At 42.0% G+C, this 19,388-nt stretch overlaps 1 protein-coding gene across 4 annotated transcripts in view; it reads left to right on the top strand.

Moving 5' to 3' along the window:
* The first annotated feature begins 1,005 nt into the window (after positions 1–1,005).
* The window catches only part of KLHDC10 (kelch domain containing 10), a 68,461-nt gene continuing 50,078 nt past the window's right edge, over positions 1,006–19,388 (top strand). For 3 of the 4 annotated variants that reach the window (XM_007982904.3, XM_007982905.3, XM_007982906.3), the window contains exon 1: positions 1,006–1,287. In XM_007982904.3, coding sequence (XP_007981095.2) covers positions 1,122–1,287 — 166 coding nt within the window. In that variant the 5' untranslated portion in view covers positions 1,006–1,121. The remainder of the gene's footprint in view (positions 1,288–19,388) is intronic. The other variant, XM_007982907.3, reaches the window with a different exon arrangement.

Below are 19,388 nucleotides of genomic sequence, written 5' to 3' on the forward strand. Positions count from 1 at the left end.
GAAACATCAGTGTGTAGTCTGTTTTCCCAGTTTGCAATGCGCCCAGTAAGTCTCAAGCCAAAATTTCTGTTTAATTTTGGAACAATAGGAACTCCTGATAGGCACATCGAAAGTTTTCTTTGATCTTGATCTTCCATACCCTTTACTGCCTTTTATTTAATTTTACATTTCCTTTTGATTATATATCTTCCAAGCTGATTAAAATTTTCTACTAGCCAAAAGGAGTTTGAGTGAACAAAAATATTTACAGAGCCATCAGCCATCTATGAGAATACCTTTTTCTTGGCATTCCACACACTGCCAGGTGTTATTTGAAAAATCTTTACTGATGTAATAAGCCAAAAATGGTTTCTCATTGGGGTTTTATTTTGTATTTCTAAGATTACTGGTGAGAGTGAGCATTTTCTCGTATTTGTTAACCAGGTTTAAAACTGTTTGATTGGGACGTGGCTTATACAGGGACGAGTGCAGTTAATCCGACTGAAAGACAAATGAAACCCAGGAATATCTGGTTCTTACATTTTAGCTTTGACTCCGCCCCTGGGTCCCCTCACCCACCCCGACCCCAAGCAAGCCCTTTGTGTCAACTGTCAGGGAATGGGATCTCAGTCTGAAAAGCTGGCAGAATACCGTATTGCCCCCAAATATGTGTATTATGCTTATATCCAGTGTCTGATTGCAATGTTTATGGGAAAGAGTTCCTGAACCCTAACCAAACCTGAGGCACTGGCCGCCGCCGTGTTTCCGCAGGCGCGGCCTCTGACACTCGGCCTTCGATTGGCCCGCCTGGTCCCGCAGGAGTCGGGGTGACGCCGGCCAGCCCAGCACGGACGATGAGAGCGAGGAGTGGCTGCTTCTGCCTTTCTCTCTCCCCACTTTTTTTTTTTTTTTAGGCATAGCTATGGTTACCACGTTTCTCTCCGCCTCCCTCCACCTACCAAGAAAACGACTGACCATTGGCTGCCTTTCACCAAGGCGGTAAGTCATTGGTCTCTGGTGGGACCGGGCGCTGCCCCCTTCCCCTGTCTCCTGGGTCTCTGAAGGAGCCCAGGAAGCAGGTTCCGCTGGTGCCGCCGGGTCAGGCGCTGACGGGACCGGGCTGCGGCAATCGTTAGCGGGTCATGTCGGCCGCCCAGGGCTGGGACAGGAACCGCCGGAGGGGAGGAGGCGCCGCCGGCGCTGGTGGCGGAGGTAGCGGGGCCGGCGGGGGCAGTGGGGGCAGCGTGGGTCGGGGGACTGGCCAGCTCAACCGCTTCGTGCAACTCTCCGGGCGGCCGCACCTGCCAGGTGAGTCGTGGGACAGGGTCCTGACCGCTTGCGGGCGCGGCGGGCGGGAAGGTGACTGCTACCTTTTCTTTTTCTCCCTGGCTTTCTTTTCCTTGGGAGGAGGAAAGGCAGGCCCCACGCATAGCAGAGGGACTGGGGATCAGAGAAAAGGGAAGGTGTCTTTGAGGTCAGGGAGGGAACAGGAGCACAGCGAAGAAAAGTATCTTTGCTCTGTTGAAAGCTCTGTACTGAGAGTTGTGTTTTCTTTTCAAAGGAGAGGCCACTGTCTCATTGACATTTCCAAATGTTTCGGTTACTCGGTTCCCAATCTCTTCCCCTTCCGCAGTTTGATCTTGTAAATGAAAGACATTGGCGCCTAGCTGTGGGAAATTATTTCAAAAAGGGTGCCAAGTTAAGGAGAGAAGAGGGAAGCGCATTCCAAGGAGTGATTTTGTAAAAACTACCCGGGGTGTGTGTGTAAGAGGCATTCTGAAACAGAAGAAAGGGGTGGGGGAGTGTTGGCTGGGGAGTATATGGGAAAGAGAACCTACAGAATTAGGGAAAACTAGTTGGATTATTAATATTTTGGAATGTCCAGAGACAGAATGGATAATGGGGTCTAGGTTTTAGGGGAGAAAGTGAAGATCAAAAATATACTTAGTGACAAAATTATGCTGTGTTTACGATATAAAAACAACTAAGAATTGGAAAAATGTACCCAATACCATTATTTCACATTTTGGTCTACAGTGCTGTAGTCTTGAGTTCAGATGCTTTTGAAAACAAAATAAAATCAAGTGGATACGTATGTGTAGACAATTTTAAAGAGGTACGTTTGTAATCGAATATTCAATCTAGTAGAAGGAAGGTAGGGAATTAAATAATGCACAGGATGTCAAATATCCCACTGGGCAAGCCTATTTTTACTATGAAAAGAACTATCAGGAATGATGCATTAATTATTCATCGTGTTTTTTTGTGAATAATATTGATTATATTAGTGATATGTTTGTTTAGCTGATGAGTTTTGAGAACATGATGAATTGATTTTTTTGAATTGTACTTATGACTGTGCCTTATACTTCTAAGTAGTCAAAAATTATTATTGGATTAAATTGAAGATGACAAAGGAAATTAATTTAGCACATTTAATGAGACAATTGCTTATGTTTGTGATGTTATTGATGTGTAACATTGTACAATGTACAATGTATAAATGTACATTACACCATTTATATGCGCCATTAAAATTAAATCGAGGCATTTGTAAGTAATCATATAATATACCAGAAGTTGGGTTTGAGATGTTAATATCAGACTGGGCACCCTAGAATTTCCAAATATATGATCCTTAACATGAAAAAGAAAAAAGAAGCAATCTTTTTTCTTACTCCCAATTAACAATACAAACTTAGATTTTTGTGTATTGACAGCTTAGAAGATGGATCTCTTAGCAAGCACTGTCACCAGTTTGCCCTCTTCTACCGTAATCTTTAGGTCTTTGATCACGGATTAATTATACCATGGGCTTCATGTAGGCATTCCTAGGTTCCTAGAACCTGGTTGGTGCACTTCCTCACTGCAACCACATGATGGCAGTGGAAGCCATGATTTCTGCTAAGGGGCTTCAGTGTGAGCTATTTCTGCATTCCCTTAGCACACAAGACCAAGAACAGCCATTTACCCGGAGGTAAAGATAAACGTGTCTAAACTGTGAAAATTTGTAAAGTGGGGTCATCAGTCTCTTTTTTCGGCTTCTCTTTTCTCTTGATTGACACTTCATTGCTCCTTTACTCATTCTCAAAACTGGGACACATCTGATATCTCAGTGTATTATATAGTTTGAAATTCTTTCATACTAATTCTTTATTCTCCTAGGTATTGCATTTTAAGCCTCTCCCTTTTCTTGTATTTTGATAGATTTTAAAAGATTTTAGGTGATGGGGAGGAGTAGGATGTCTAGGCTTGGTTGACGGGCCTTGGAGATAAAACCTTTTTTTAAAAAAATTAATTAATTTATTTATTGAGATGGAGTCTCGCTCTGTCCTCCAGGCTGGAGTGCAGTGTCGCCATCTCGGCTCACTGCAACCTCCGCTTTCTGGGTTCAAGCAATTCTCCTGCCTCAGCCTCCTGAGTAGCTGAAATTACAGGCACCCACCACCACGCCTGGTTAGTTTTTGTATTTTTAGTAGAGACAGGGTTTTATCATGTTGGCCAGGCTGGTCTTGAACTCTTGAACTCAGGTGATCTGCCTGTCTCAGCCTTCCAAAGTGCTGGGATTACAGGCATGAGCCACCTTGCCCAGCCAAAAAAAATTTTTTTTAAAGTGTACTGTAGCAACTGGTCATGATGGTTCATGTCTGTAACCCCAGCACTTTGACAAGCCAAGTTGGGAGGATCGCTTGAGCCTAGGAGTTCAAGGCCAGCCTGGGCAACAAAGCAAAACCACATCTCAAGTTAAAAATTAAAAACAAAAAACAAACAAAAAAACCCAACTCTGCTATAGCTCACTCTCTCTCTCTTTTGACCTCTAAATCCCATTTGTCTCTTTTTTTTCTTTTTTTTTGAGACAGTCTCACTCTGTGGCCCAGGCTGGAGTGCAGTGGCACGGTCTTGGCTTACTGCAACCTTTGCCTCCCAAAATCTAGCAATTCTTCTGTCTCAGTCTCCCAAGTAGATTAGAGGTGCGGGCCACCGCATCTGGCTAATTTTTTGTATTTTTGGTAGAGATGGGGTTTTGCCGTGTTGGCCAGGCTGGGCTCGAACTCCTGGCCTCAAGTGATCCTCCCGCTTCAGCTTCCCAAAGTGGTGGGATTACAGGTGTGAGTCACGGCGCCCAGCCAGCCCCGTGTTCCATTTTTCATCCTTGTCTACCAAGACTTCCAGTTACTGACACTTAGAACCTTTTCTTTCTTTTTACGTCTCAACCCTCCATCCAGCCCCCAATGAAACCAAACAAAACAACCTCGTCTTCCTGGAGTGTTCTCACCCTCTTTCAGTGATAGCTCCTTTATGCATCCAGTTGTGCAAACTTGAAACTTGGGCATCCTCGTCAATATTTTCTTCTCCCTTGCACTTCAGGTGTAATCATTTACCAAGTCCTGTTTTTTTTACTCCTGCCATAACTCCAATCCACGGTGCCGCCATCCCTCACTTAGGTCTCCTGTAGGAGCTTTTTAAGCAGTATTCCTGCTTCTACTCCTGCCCTCCAATTCATATAGCACACCAGTCTTTTTGCAAGCCCAAATACATTCTCATCCCTGCTCACAACCTTTTTATTGCTCTTAGGATAAGGCAAATTATTCTAAGACACAGTGCTCAAAAGCACTGTGTCGTCTGACTCCTCTCTAACTCTACAGTTAATCCTGTGTTATGTTCTCTTGGTCGTTGATCTTTTTCTGCCCGCTTAGATGTATTGTGCTTCCTCCTGCCCCAGATCCATTGCACAAGCTTTTCCATCATCCAAGAACCTTCTTACTCCTCATTCCATTCTCTTATTTTAACTTTTCTTCCATTAGATCTCAGTTTGATCAAAATGTTTTTTATACAGAAGCCTTCCCTGACCTTTCTGTCTTGGTCTCTTCCTATAACACTCATAGCATCATGTGGCTCTCCTTGGGCATACTTTACCATTTGTATGTGATTCCTTGATATGCATGATTTGATACTCTTGAGATGTATGTGTGTGTACTTATATACACATATATGTACATATATACCATACACATATACATATATTTTTAAAATTCTAAATTAATACATTGGCATTATATATAGCACATTAATGTCTAGGGAGTTTGATTAGTGTGGTTCAATACTCTCTAGCCACATTGACTCTGAATAGGTGGTTAAAATCAGTTTCTGTCTTTTTTTTTTTTTTTTTCTGAGACGGAGTCTTGCTCTGTCACCCAGGCTGGAGTGCAGTGGCACAGTGTCGGCTCACTGCAACCTCTGCTTCCCGGGTTCAAGCAATTCTCCTGCCTCAGCCTCCTGAGTAGTTGGGATTATAGGTGTGCGCCACTGTGCTAATTTTTGTATTTTTAGTAGAGACGGAGTTTCATCATGTTGGCCAGACTGGTCTCGAACTCCTGATCTTGTGATCCACCCACCTTGGCCTCCCAAAGTGTTGGGATTACAGGCGTGAGCCACCGTGCCGGGCCAAAATCAGGTTCTTTAATGTAAAGTAGTGGATTAGAGTCTGCATCCATTGCGACAGCACAAACGATAGTTTGTGAAACCTTTTTTTTGAGCACTTGCCTTTCTGCTGTTTTCTTTTTTTTGAGACAGAGTCTTGCTCTATAGCCCGGGCTGGAGTACAGTGGCCGGATCTTAGCTCACTGCAAGCTCCGCCTCCCGGGTTCACGCCATTCTCCTGCCTCAGCCTCCGGAGTAGCTGGGACTACAGGCGCCCGCCACCTCGCCCGGCTAGTTTTTTGTATTTTTAGTAGAGACGGGGTTTCACCGTGTTAGCCAGGATGGTCTCGATCTCCTGACCTCGTGATCCGCCCGTCTTGGCCTCCCTAAGTGCTGGGATTACAGGCTTGAGCCACCGTGCCCGGCCCTTTCTGCAGTTTTCTGAAGTTCAGTGGTGATTATGTGTTTGCCTCATAGGCCAAGAAATTAATAGCTTTTTACTCCTGGATTTTTACTAACTCATAATTTCTGTACACCTAGTAACGAGCAGGGAATTGTGCTTTTTGTAGAATAAGTATGCAGAGAGAGCTCAGGAGCAAGGGGATCATGGGACAATGGAATTCAGGTAGCTGTTGTGATTTAACTGTGTGAGTTTGATTAAATACCGTGATTAACTGGGAAAACAGTTAAACGTTGCTAACGTGGGAACTGGAAAACTGACAAAGAAAAAGAAGGAAAAATGTGACAGTTGGTAAAGCTGGGTAAAAATAATACTGTAGTCTTAACTTAAGCATCTTAAGTAATGTGTATAAAATCCAAATGGTACAAAAAGGTATATGGTAAAAGACAAGTTTTTCTTCTTCCTTTGACCGCAGCTAATTGACTTCCTTCCCTAGAAGCAACCAATGATACATTTCTTGTGTATTTTTTCCAGGCATGAGGGGACGGGAAGGACTTTGTGGAGATGATAGTATTCCTTTGTTTGGTTGGGTATTTAAGATGTTTACAGTCTTGCTAATACAAATAGTGATACAACAAATATCCCTATACATATATAATTTTTGCATATGAGAGAGTCTCTCTTTAGAATACATTTGTAGAAGTACAGTTTCTGGGTCAAAGGATATATGTTTACTGCTTAAACTTTGATAGATACTGTCAGATTTCAAGTTTGTGTTTTCCTGTTGGTGTTCGAGTGCTGTCTTCTTTGTTCTCTTGGTAATGGAGTGGGTTATCAAACGTTTTTTAAATTGTCAGTTTAATAGGAATATTTTTCTTAAGCATCTTTTCAGTAGGTGGATATAAGAGCCATTTATTTGTTTCCTTTATTTATAGACCCGTTTATATTTTTTGTTCATTTTTCTATTGGGATGGTTCATATTGTTTATAAAGGTGGTCCTCAACCTTTTTGGCACCAGGGACGGGTTTTGTGGAAAACAGTTTTTCCATGGACAGGGATGGCGGGGTGGAGCAGTGAGGGGAATGGTTTCGGGATGAAACTGTTCCACCTCAGGTCATTAGGCACTGGAGACTCATAAGAAGCGCACAGCCTAGATCCCTTGCGTGCACAGTTCACTGCAGAGGTAGCACTCCTATGAGAATCTAATGCCTTATCTGACAGGAGGCTGGGCTCTGGCAGGAATGCTTATTCGTCCACCACTCACCTCCTGCTGTGTGGCCAGGTTCCTAACATGCCATGGACCGGTACCAGGGGTCCATGGTCTGCGGGTTGCTGACCCCTGGTTTACAGAAACTCTGTATTTTAATGAAATCAGTTCTTAGCCTTTGATACATGTTGCAGATATTTTTCACAGTTTTTCATTTGCCTTTTGACTTTGTTTATGGTCTATTTTTTCATCAGAAATTAAATGTTTTGTTGTTAAATTTATCAGTCTTTTCAGAGTCTAGGTTTTGTGTCATAAGAAAGGCCTTCCCTATTTTATTATTATTTCTAATTAGAATTAAATATTCTTGTGTTTTCTCCAGGTACTTTTGTAATTTTATTTTTAAGTTAAATACACTTACCCACACAAAATGTAAGTTGAGTAAAGTGTCGAGGTAGGAATCCAACTTTACTTTTCTTCCAGATGGCTTCCCAGTTACGGCAGTTTCCTTCATTTAGTTCAACTTTGCCCTACTGATTGAAATGTTGTCTATAGGTGTACTTAGTTCCTACATATAATTTGAGGTTATTACTGGACTTTTATTCTGTTTCATTGATCAGATTACATTTTTATACCTAATGACCCCATTCCTTGGTTATCATCTTCCTCATTCTACTTCCCAGAGTATTCCTGGGAAGTTTTCTTTGTTTATTTTTCTATATGACTTAGAATTAGCTAACCAAGTCCTGCTCCTCTGTCCTGTTGGTATTTTTATTGGTATTGTATTATGTTTATAGATTAATTTAGAGATAATTGACATCGTTTTGAGGTTCAAGAACAGGGTCTATATTCATTTCTTTATGTTCAAGAACAGTATATGTGACCAGGCACGGTGGCTCACGCCTTTAATCCCAACACTTTGGGATGCTGAGGCAGGTGGATCATTTGAGGCCTGGAGTTCGAGACCAGTCTGGCAGCATGGAGAAACCCCATCTCTGCTAAAAATATAAAACTTAGCTGCTCTTGGTGGCAGGTGCTTGTAATCCCAGCTACTGGGGAGGCTGAGGCAGGAGAATCGCTTGAACCTGGGAGGCCGAGGTTGCAGTGAGCCAAGATTGTGCCACTGCACTCCAGCCTGGGTGACAGAACAAGACTCTGTCTCAAAAAAAAAAAAAAAAAAAAGAACAGTACATGTATTTATTGTCATTCAAGTCTTATTTTGCATCTATCAACATTAAAAAGTTTTTTTCATATAGACCGCTCACATTTCTTATTTTGTTTATTCCTTGGTGTTTATCTTGTTTGTTGCTATTGTAAATGGGGTTTCTACTTTCTTTTTTTTTTTTTTTTTTTTTTTGAGACAGAGTCTCGCTCTGTCACCCAGGCTGGAGTGCGGTGGTGCGATCTTGGCTCACTGCAAGCTCTGCCTCCCGGGTTCACGCCATTCTCCTCCCTCAGTTTCCCGAGTAGCTGGGACTACAGGCGCCTGCCACCACACCTGGCTAATTTTTTGTATTTTTAGTAGAGATGGGGTTTCACCACGTTAGCCAGGATGGTCTTGATTTCCTGACCTTGTGATCCGCCCACCTCAGCCTCCCAAAGTGCTGGGATTACAGGCGTGAGCCACCACGCCCTGCTGGGCTTTCTACTTTCTTTTATAACTTTTATGTGGTTGTTTGAATTATTATTATTATTTGAATTATGTATTAAATTTTGAGTATTAATTTTATACCTAGCCACCTTAAGAATTCTAATATTATCTATAATAGTTTCCCAGTTGTTTTTCTATAGAGTAACAGGTATAGCTAAATAATTATGTAATTGCTGAATAATGATAATTTTATCTTCTCCTTTTCATTTTTTTTTCTTTTTTAAAAATAGGCCGAGTGTGTTGGCTCATGCCTGTAATCTCAGTACTTTGAGAGGCTGAGACAGGCGGATCACTTGAGGTCAGGAGTTTGAGATCAGCCTAGCCAATATGGTGAAACCCCGTCTCTACTGAAAACACACACACAAAAACTAGCTGGACTTGGTAGTTCATGCCTGTAGTCCCAGCTGCTCAGGAGACTGAGGCAGGAGAATCGCTTGAACCCTGGAGGCGGAGGTTGCAGTGAGCGAAGATTGCGCTACTGCACTTCAGCCTGCGTGACAGAGCAAGACTCCTATCTCCAAAAATAAATAAATAAAATAAAAATAAAATAAGAATAGAGATGAAGTCTTGCTGTGTTGCCCAGGCTGATCTCAAACTCCTGGGCTCAAGTGATCATTCTGTCTTGGCCTCCCAAAGTGCTAGGATTACAGGTATAAGCCTCCGCGCCCTGCCCTCCTTTTCACTTTTTTTAGTTGTTGTTGAGACAGAGTCTCGCTTTGCTGCCCAGGCTGGAGTGTAATACTGTGGTCTCAGCTAACTGCAACCTCTGCCTCCTGGGTTCACGTCATTCTCCTGCCTCAGCCTCCTGAGTAGCTGAGACTACAGGCGTGTGCTGCCACGCGCAGCTAATTTTTTGTATTTTTAGTAGAGACGGGGTTTCACCGTGTTAGCCAGGATGGTCTCGATCTCCTGACCTTGTGGTCCGCCCTCCTCGGCCTCCCAAAGTGCTGGGAGCCACTGTGCCTGGCCCCTCCTTTAACTTTTTATACCTATTTCTTTTTTTTGTTCAATTGATTTGGCTAGTACTTTCCAAAAATACTAAACAATAAGATAGTAGTGGAGCTTTGTCCTATTCCTTACTTCAATTGGATATTTTTAATGCTTTCCTATTAAGATTAGATCTGGCTTTAGATTGAAGCGTACATATTTTATCATGTTAAAGTATTCAGCTGTTACCTTTTTTTTTTTTTTTTGAGACGAAGTCTTGCTCAGTTTCCCAGGCTGGAGTGCGGTGGTGTGATCTCGGCTCACTGCAAGCTCCGCCTCCCGGGTTCACGCCATTCTCCTGCCTCAGCCTCCCGAGTAGCTGGGACTACAGGTGCCCGCCCGCCACTATGCCTGGCTAACTTTTTTTTTTTTTTTTTTGTATTTTTAGTAGAGACGGGATTTCACCGTGTTAGCCCAGGATGATCTCGATCTCCTGACCTCGTGACCCGTCTGCCTCGGCCCATATTTTTAAGTTTTTTTTTTTGTTTTTTTTTTTGAGCCAGAGTCTTACTCTGTTGCCCAGGCTGGAGTGCAGTGGCTCGATCTCAGCTCACTGCAACATTTGCCTCCTGGGTTCAAGTGATTCTCCTGGCTCAGCCTCCCGGGTAGCTGGGACTATAGGTGCCCGCGACAACGTCCGGCTAACTTTTGTATTTTTAATAGAGACAGGGTTTCACCATGTTGGCCAGGCTGGCCTTGAACTCCTGTCCTCAAGTGATTCACCCACCTCAGCTTCCCAAAGTGCTGGGATTACAGGTGTGAGTCACCATGCCAGGCCTAAGTATTTTTTTAGTAAATGGAAGTAATGTTGCTAATGCCTTTTCAGCATCTATGGGAATTATAATGTAATTTTTCTCCTTTGATCTATTATTGTGGTAGATTGTACTAATGGATTTATTGTTACTGAACCATTCTTGTATTCCTGAATTAACTTACTTTGTCGTGGTGTATTAGTATTTTAAACGTACTGCTAGGTTCTGTTTGCTAAACTTTACTTAGAAATTTTGCATCACTCCTCATAGGCGTTTTCATTTTCCTTTCTGTTTTTTTAATTGTGTTATTTTGTTTCCACTTTTATAAAACTATTTCAAAGCTTGCCTGCCTTCCTTCCTTCCTTCCTTCCTTCCTTCCTTCCTTCCTTCCTTCCTTCCTTCCTTCCTTCCTTCCTTCCTTCCTTCTTTCCCTCCCTCCCTCTCCCCTACCCTCCCCTTTCCCCCTCTCTCCCTCCCTTCCCACCCATCCTCCCTCCTTTCCTGCCTCCCTCCCTTCCTTCCTCCCTTGCTCCCTGCCTCCCTTTCTCCCTTCCTCCTTCCCTCCCTTCCTCCCTTTCTCCCTCCCTCCCTTCCACCCTCCCTCCTTCCTTCTGTCGCCCAGGCTGGAGTGCAGTGGTGCAATCATAGCTCACTGCAGCCTTGAACTCCTGGTCACAAGCCAACCTCTTGCTTTAGGCTCCCAAGTAGCTAGGACTACAGGTGTGCACCAGCACACCCAGCTTATTTTTAAATTTTTTTTGTAGAGATAAGGCCTTGCTATGTTGCCTAGGCTGGTTGCAAACTGCTGGCCTGGAGTCATCCTCTCACCTCAGCCTCCCAAAGTACTGGGATTACAGGTGTGAGCCACTGTGCCTAGCCCTTCCTTTCTTTTTCTATGCATTTTTTTCCCCTCTATGGTTAAATGGCATTGAAGTTAAAGGTTTTGTTGAATTCCCCATGAAGTCATTTGGACCTCCTCTTTTTTAGGGGGTAGAAGTAGCTCTTAGACAATTATATTGTCCAATTATATCATACTTCTTAGTTTTTTTGAGACGGGATCTCACACTGTTGCCTGGGCTGGAATGTAGTGGCACCATCATGGGTCACTGCAGCCTCAAACTCCTGGGCTCAAGGGATCCTCCTTCCTCAGCCATCTGAGTAGCTGGGACTACAGGTGTACACCATCACACCTGGCTAATTAAAAAAAAATTTTTTTTTGTAGCAGTGGGGTCTCGTTGCCCCGGTTGGTCTTGAATTCCCAAGCTTAAGCAATCCTCCTGCCTCGGCCTCCCAAATTCTCAAGCAATCCTCCTGCCTCGGCCTCCCAAAGTGCTGGGATTATAGGTGTGAGCTACCATGTGCGGACCAATTATATCATTCTTCTCTGATAGTTGGCTTCTTACAATTTATATCTTTTGGGGGTAGCTTTGATAATTTATGTTAACCTAGAAAATCACCCAGTTCATCTAGATTTTCAAAATTATTTGTGTGAATTGACCAAGGTATTCTTTTATGGTTAAACAGTTATTTCCTGGGTTTGCGACTACTCATTATAATTTCTTATTTTGTGTTATGTGAGGCTTTGCCCTTGTTCATAACCTGCTCTTGGATTTTTAAAACTTAGTTCCACTATTTTCTTTTTTTTATTAATTTTTTTTCTTTTAGTTTTAAATCCTCCCTTTGGCTTTCCACACTGTATTTTGTGGTTTGTATTTCTGTCTTCTTATGTTGGATGCTTAATATTTCTTTCATTCTTCATATTTTTTTTCATGTGTTTAAATGTTCATTTCATATGTTTAAATGCGATTTCTTCTGAACCCTGCTTTAGTTGTGTACTGTTGATTGTAAGCTTCTCTTTGTAATTATTTTCTGAATATTTTGACATTCCATCTTGAATTTTTTTAAACACAGAGTAGTTTATCCTTTTCAAGTGTTGTTTTGTTTTGTTTAGAGACAGGATCTCATTCTCTCACTCAGGCTTGAGTGCAGTGGTACAATCATGACTCACTGCAGCCTCAACCTCCCAGGCTGAAGCGATCCTTCCACCTCAGCCTCCCAAGTAGCTGGGATGACAGGTATGTGCCCATCATGCCCAGCTAATTTTTAAATTTTTTGTAGAGATGGGGGTCTTGCTGTGTTACCCAGGCTGGTCTTGAACTCCTGGCCTCAAGCCATCCTTCTACCTCGGCCTCCCAAAATACTGGGATTAGAGATGTGCGCTACCATGCCTGGCCCTTAAGTTTTTTAAAAAAACATTCCATTTCTATGTATTTTAACAGCTTTATGGAGATGTAATTCACATGTCATACAATTCATACATTTGAAGTGTGAAAGTCAATGGTTTCTAGTATATTCACAGATATGCACAGCCATCACTGCATTCAATTCTAGAACAATTCATCACCTCAAGAGTAAGCTCTTTATCCTTTAGCCATCATCCCCTTATCCTCCTGTTCCCCTTCCTCATTCCCTCACCCTAGCCCTAAGCAATTATTCATCTATTTTTTGTCTCTGTAGATTTCCCTGTTACAAACTTTCTCATATGAACGGAATCATATAGTAATAGTATGTGGCCTTTTGTGTCTGGCGTCTTTTACTTTGCGTAATGTTTTCAAGGTTCATGCATGTTGTAGAAGGTATCAGTACATCATTGCATTTTATGATAGAATAATATTCCATTGTATGGGTAGACCCATTTTGTTTATCCATTCATCTGTTGATGGATATTTAGGTTGTTTTTCCTTTTTGGCTATTATGAATAATGCTGCTGTAAATGTTGACATATAAATTTCTATGGACATATATTTTTGTTTCTCTTAAGTCTGTATGTACAAGTAGAATTGTTGAGTCATATGGTAATTCTGTGTTCTACGTTCAATCAGTTGAAGAACTGCCAGACTGTTTTTCAAAGTGGCTGGAATTTTACTTTCCCACCTGCACTGTATGAGGGTTCTGATTTCTCCATATCCTTGCCAACATTTGCTGTATATGAAATTTTTATTCTCTTTTTTTTTTCTTTTTGAGATAGAGCCTCGCTCTGTCACCCAGGCTGGAGAGCATTGGTGCGATCTTGGCTCACTGCAACCTCCACCTCCCGGGTTTAAGCGATTTTCCTGCCTCAGCCTCCTGAGTAGCTGGCATTACAGGTGTGTACCATCACACCCGGCTAAGTTTTTTTTTTTTTTTTTGAAATGGAGTCTTGTTCTGTCGCCCAGGCTGGAGTGCGGTGTGGTCTTGGCTCACTGCAACCTCCGTCTCCGGGTTCAAGCGATTCTCCTGGCTCAGCCTCCCGAGTAGCTGGGATTGCAGGTGCCTACCACTACACCTGGCTAATTTTTGTATTTTTAGTAGAGATGGGGTTTCACCATGTTGGCCAGGCTGCTCTTGAACTCCTGACCTCAGGTGATCTGCCCACCTCAGCCTCCCAAAGTGTTGGGATTACGGGCGTGAGCCACTGCACCTGGCCTATGAGATTTTTATTCTTTTTTATTCTAACAGTCCTAGTGAGTGTAAGGTGGCATCTCATTGTGGTTTTTGGTTTGTATTTCCCTGATGAGTAATGATATTGAGCATCGTTTCATGTGATTGTTGGTTATTTGTATGTGTTGGCCATTTCCTCTCTGGAGAAATACTTATTCAGATCCTTTGCCCCATTTTTAATTGGGTTGTCTTTTTATTGTTGTTATAGGAGGTCTTTATATATTCTAGATACAAATCCATTGTCCTGTGTGTGATTTGCATATATTTTCTCCCATTCTGTGATTGTCTTTTCATTTTCTTGATTGTGCTCTTTAAAGCAGAAAAGTTTTCAATCTTGATGAAGTCTAATTTATTTTGTTGGTTCCATTTCAGTGTCATATCTTAGAATCTTTTGCCAAATCCAAGATCATGAAGACTTGTTCCTGTTTTTCTCTAAGAGCTTCATAGTTTTGCTCTTATATTTATGTCTTTGATCCATTTTGAGTTAACTTTTGTATTCAGTATGAGATAAGGATTATCTCAACTGCCTATCCAATTGTCCCAGCACTATCTGTTGAAAGACTATTCTTTCCCCACTGAACAGGTTTTGGCACTCTTGTCAAAATCAATTGACCATAAATGTATGGGTTTATTTCTGGACTCTGAGTTCCATTCCATTGATCTGTATGTCTGTTCATGTACCAACACCATACTGCTTCAATTATTGTTGCTTTGCAGTAAGATTTGTGTTTTTTTTTTTTTTTTTTTTGAGTTGGAGTTTCACTCTTGTTGCCCATGCTGCAGTGCAGCGGAGCAATCTTGACTCACTGCAACCTCCGCCTCCCGGGTTCAAGCAGTTCTCCTGCCTCAGCCTCCCAGGTAGCTGGGATTACAGGCATGCACCACCACGCCCAGCTAATTTTGTATTTTTAGTAGAGATGGGGTTTCTCCATGTTGGTGAGGCTGGTCTCAAACTCCTGACCTCAGGTGATCGGCCCGCCTTGGTCTCCCAAAATGCTGGGATTACAGGTGTGAGCCACCATGCCCAGCCTGCAGTAAGTTTTGACAGGACAGTTTGAGTCCCCCTAATTTATTCCTCCCTTTTAGGGTTATTTTGGCTATTCTGGGTCCCTTGCAATGCCATATAAATTTGAGAGTCATTTTGTACAAGGGATTCACTTTGTACAAGGGATTGTCATTTTATCAGCTGGGGTTCTGATAGGGATTGCATTGAGTCTGTAAATCAATTTGGGCAGTGTTGTCATTTTGATATTGTTTATTTATTTATTTATTTTGAGATGGAATCTCGCTCTGTTACCCAGGCTGGAGTGCAGTGGCACGATCTTGGCTCACTGCAACCTCCGCCTCCTGGGTTCAAGTGATTCTTCTGTCTCAGCCTCCCCAGTAGCTGGGATTACAGGCGCATGCTGCCACGCCCCGCTAATTTTTTGTATTTTAGTAGAGACAGGGTTTTACCATGTTGCCCAGGCTGGTCTCGAACTCTTGAGCTCAGGAAATCCACCTGCCTTGGCCTCCCAAAGTGCTGGGATTACAGGCGTGAGCCACCACACCTGGCATTTTGATGATGTTAAGTCTTCTAGTCTGTGAACATGAGATGTATTTCCATTTATTTAGATCTTGAGTTTATGTCAACAATATTTTGTGGTTCTCACAGGTCATTTATGTTTTGCCTGCCTTTCTCAATTCTGTCATCTATTAATATGTCCCTTAGTACGTTTTCAGCAGTGTGTGTACTCCTTTGTGCTACTTCCAATGAAGATTTCATTTCTGTGTTGGTTTTATTTTTCCCTTCCATTTCTTTTCTGTTCTCTGTTTATATTTCTCTCTATTGTCTACCTTTCTAGAACTAGAATCTCTTTAAAAGAAAAGAGACATTAGTTTTTGTAAAATCTGTTGTCTCCCACCCCCTACCACAACCACTATATGAAAGGAATACAAACTCATTAATTAAAATTTGGATAATGGGCTGGGTGTGGTGGCTCACACCTATAATCCCAGCACTTTGGAAGGCCAAGGCGGGCAAATGGCTTAAGTTCAGGAGTTTGAGACCAGCATGGGTAACATAGTTAGACCTTGTCTTTACAAAAAATAAACAAAATTAGCCAGCTGTTGGGGCACATGCCTGTAATCCCAGCTAATCCCAGCACTTGGGACACTGAGGCAGGAGGATTGTCTGAGCCCAGAAGGTTGAGGCTGTAGTGAGCTGCGATCATGCCACTGCACTTTAGCCTGGGCAACAGAGTGAGACCCTGCCTCAAAAAAAACCCCCAAATTGGAAAATGTAGAAAAATTGAGACAAGGAGAAAATCATCCGTTGTGATTCCACTTAAAGACAGCTATATCAACATTTTGATATTTTACTTTCCTTTTAGTTCTTTATCAAGTGTTTCATTTAATACTGCATAATAACTTATCACCTGTAGGAATTTGGGATTCTCTTAAAACTGTTGTATATTTAAATGTTTTACTCACAAGGCTTGTTTATGTTTTCTGTTATTTTATTAGGTGGAATCTCTCCTCAGTTTACCATATGAGTAACATTTTAGGTTTTTTTCCTAGCTGGTGGCCTGTTTTACTTCTGTCTGTCACAACCAGGCTTTCAGAAAGAATAGACTCTGTTGTTTATTTTAATTTCTTTTTTTTTCTTCTCTTCAGTCTTTTGCAGTCTCACTTCTGCCTCCATCGTTCTACTCAAGTGCTCTTACTAAGGTAATAATGTCCTAATTGCTAACTCCAGTAGATAGCTCTTAGTTTTCATCCTACCCAGCTTCTCTAGAATTTGGTTTTAACTGTCTCCTATGCTAGACCCTGGGAATACATAATTAAATAAAGTTTCTATTCCTAAAGAGCTCTTAGTTATTCTTTTATCTCTTGAACTTCCTGTTAGTTTTCCTTTATCTGCCCCTTAATATTGGTATTCAAGAGTATATCTGTTTGTTTCCCCTTCTTACTCTTAGTAAGATATCATTAATGTCCTGATTAAACCTACATCTATGTCTAACCCACATCTCTCTTTCTGGCCTGTTTGCCAACAGCTTCTAGATGTTTCTACCAACTGACTGATGAGTACCTCAAATACAACATTTTCAAAAAACAATTTCATCATTTTTCTTGCCAAACCTGTTACTTCATCCTGTGCTTCTTATCCTGACTGATTTAATGGCTATATCATCAATTTAGTGAGTCAAGCCAGAAATGTGGGAATCACATGAGATTCCTTCCTTTTACTCATTCCTTATCGAATTGGTCACAATTTGATAAGGAATTGTGTTGTTGATTCTTCCTCCTTACCCTCACTCTATTTGTCCCTTTCTACCTCTTTACCCTCCCCATTTATGTCTTTCATTTTATATTTCAGCTATGCAGAAGTATTTTCAGTTAGTTGCGTTAAATTCTTGGAACAAGGTAGGTTGAGAGGAGAGATTTTTTAAAAACTTGGAATTTCCTGTGCTACACTGTTTCTTGATTTTGTACATACCATTTCTTCTTTCTAAAGTGCCATTCTCCTAGTCATCTTTTTAGACCCACCCATGTATACTTTAATCTACATAGCATTTTTTCCTATTCTCTCTTTTAATCCCAGCACTTTGGGAGGCTGAGGCAGGAGAATCACTTGAACCCCGGAGGCGGAGGTTGTAGTGAGCTGAGATTGCGTCACTGCACTCCAACCTGGGTGACAGTGAGACTCCATCTCAAAAACAAAAAAACAAACCCACAAATGACTTATGTGTGTCAAGTCAAAGGAACATTTTAAAATCTCCATCTGCCTTGATCTCCCTTCATTTTTAAACATCCTTTTCCCTTTTGGCTTCCTGGGCGTCAGGTCTCGTTTTCCATTTATGTGTCTCGCCTCATCCTTAGTCGTCTTTGTCAACTCTTTCCCTTCCACCAGGACATTACATATGAGAGTTCTCAATTCTTGGTTCTGTGTTCCCACCCTTCTCTTTTCAACTTACTTGCGGTGTTCTCTTCCAAATCTGTGATTTTCAGTATCTATGTATATGCCAATAAGTTATGCCAGTTTGTAATTTCAGCCCAGATCTCTTTTGAGGGCCATTTCCTTGTTTTCTCCCTATCTACAATTATATGCTTCACATTTCTCAAGCTTAGCAAGCCTAAAACTGAATTTATGATCTTTATTATAAAATTGAAGGGTAACTATTGGGTAGTTTTAAGCAGAGGAGTGATGTAATATGATTTATTATTTTCTAAAGCTCCCTCTAGCTGCTGGTTGGAGAATGGCTAGTGGGACATGGTAATAAGGACACATGGAGGTCATTTAGAAGACTATAGAAGTACTTTGCTAAAAAGATTGTGGTGGCTTAGACTGGGGCATGGTGCTATATTGGTGGTTGGAAGTGGTTGAATATGAGATGTATTTCGAAAGTAGCATTAATAGGATTTGCTGTGAGATATGAAGGAGAGAGAAGAATCAAGAAGTTTGCTAACAAGGCTAGATGCGGTGGTTCACTCCTGTAATCCCAGCACTTTGGGAGGCCAAGGCAGGCGGATCACTTGAGGTCAGGAGTTTGAGGCCAGCCTGGCCAACATGGCAAAACCCCGTCTCTACTAAAAATACAAAAATTAGCCGGGCGTGGTGGTGCGTGCCTTTAGTCCCAGCTACTTGGGAGGCTGAGGCACAAGAATTGCTTGAACCCAGGAGGCAGAGGTTGCAGTGAGTTGGGAAAAGAAAAAAAAAGACTCCTAAGTTTTTGTCTTGAGCAATTGGATAGATGACGATCTCATCAAATGTGATGGAGCAGATCTGAAGCAGCAGGATTGCAGGGGGCAAATCAAGAGTTTTGTTTTGGCAGTGTTAAGCTTGAGATGCCTATCTGACCTCCAAGTAAGGATATACAGTAAATAATCTTTACATTAAAAAAATCAAACTTAAGGGAGATGGTGAGGCTCACAATGTTTTTTGAAATTATTAACAAGCCTTTGGACTGGATGAGTTCACCAAAGAATATTTTTAGCCATGTGCGGTGGCTCATACCCAGCACTTTGAGAGGCCAAGATGGGTGGATCACCTGAGGTTGGGAGTTTGAGACCAGCCTGGCCAATATGGTGAAACCCCGTCTCTACTAAAAATACAAAAATTAGCCAGATGTGGTGGTGGGTGCCTGTAATTCCAGCTACTGGGGAGGCTGAGGCAGGAGAATTGCTTGAACCCAGGAGGCAGAGGTTGCAGTGAGCCGAGATCACGCCTCTGCACTCTAGCTTGGGGGACAGAGCAAGACTCCATCTCAGAAAAAAAAACAAAGAATGTTTTTACAAATTGGTCAAAAGACTATATAACTCTTGAAAGTGAGAAGGAAAGGAGAAGCAAGCAAAGAAGGTTAGTGAGGTAGGAGGAAGACCAGGACTGCTTGGTTTCACAAAAGTCAAGAGAAAAACATGTTTCAAGAAGGAGGGAGAGGCTACCTTGTCAAATATACCTGAGAGCTTGAGTAGGATAAGATATTAAAATGGTAGACCCAGCCGGGTGCAGTGGCTCATGCCTGTAATGCCAGT

This window comes from Chlorocebus sabaeus, chromosome 21 (genome assembly GCF_047675955.1).
Source record: "Chlorocebus sabaeus isolate Y175 chromosome 21, mChlSab1.0.hap1, whole genome shotgun sequence".
Lineage (NCBI taxonomy): Eukaryota > Metazoa > Chordata > Mammalia > Primates > Cercopithecidae > Chlorocebus > Chlorocebus sabaeus.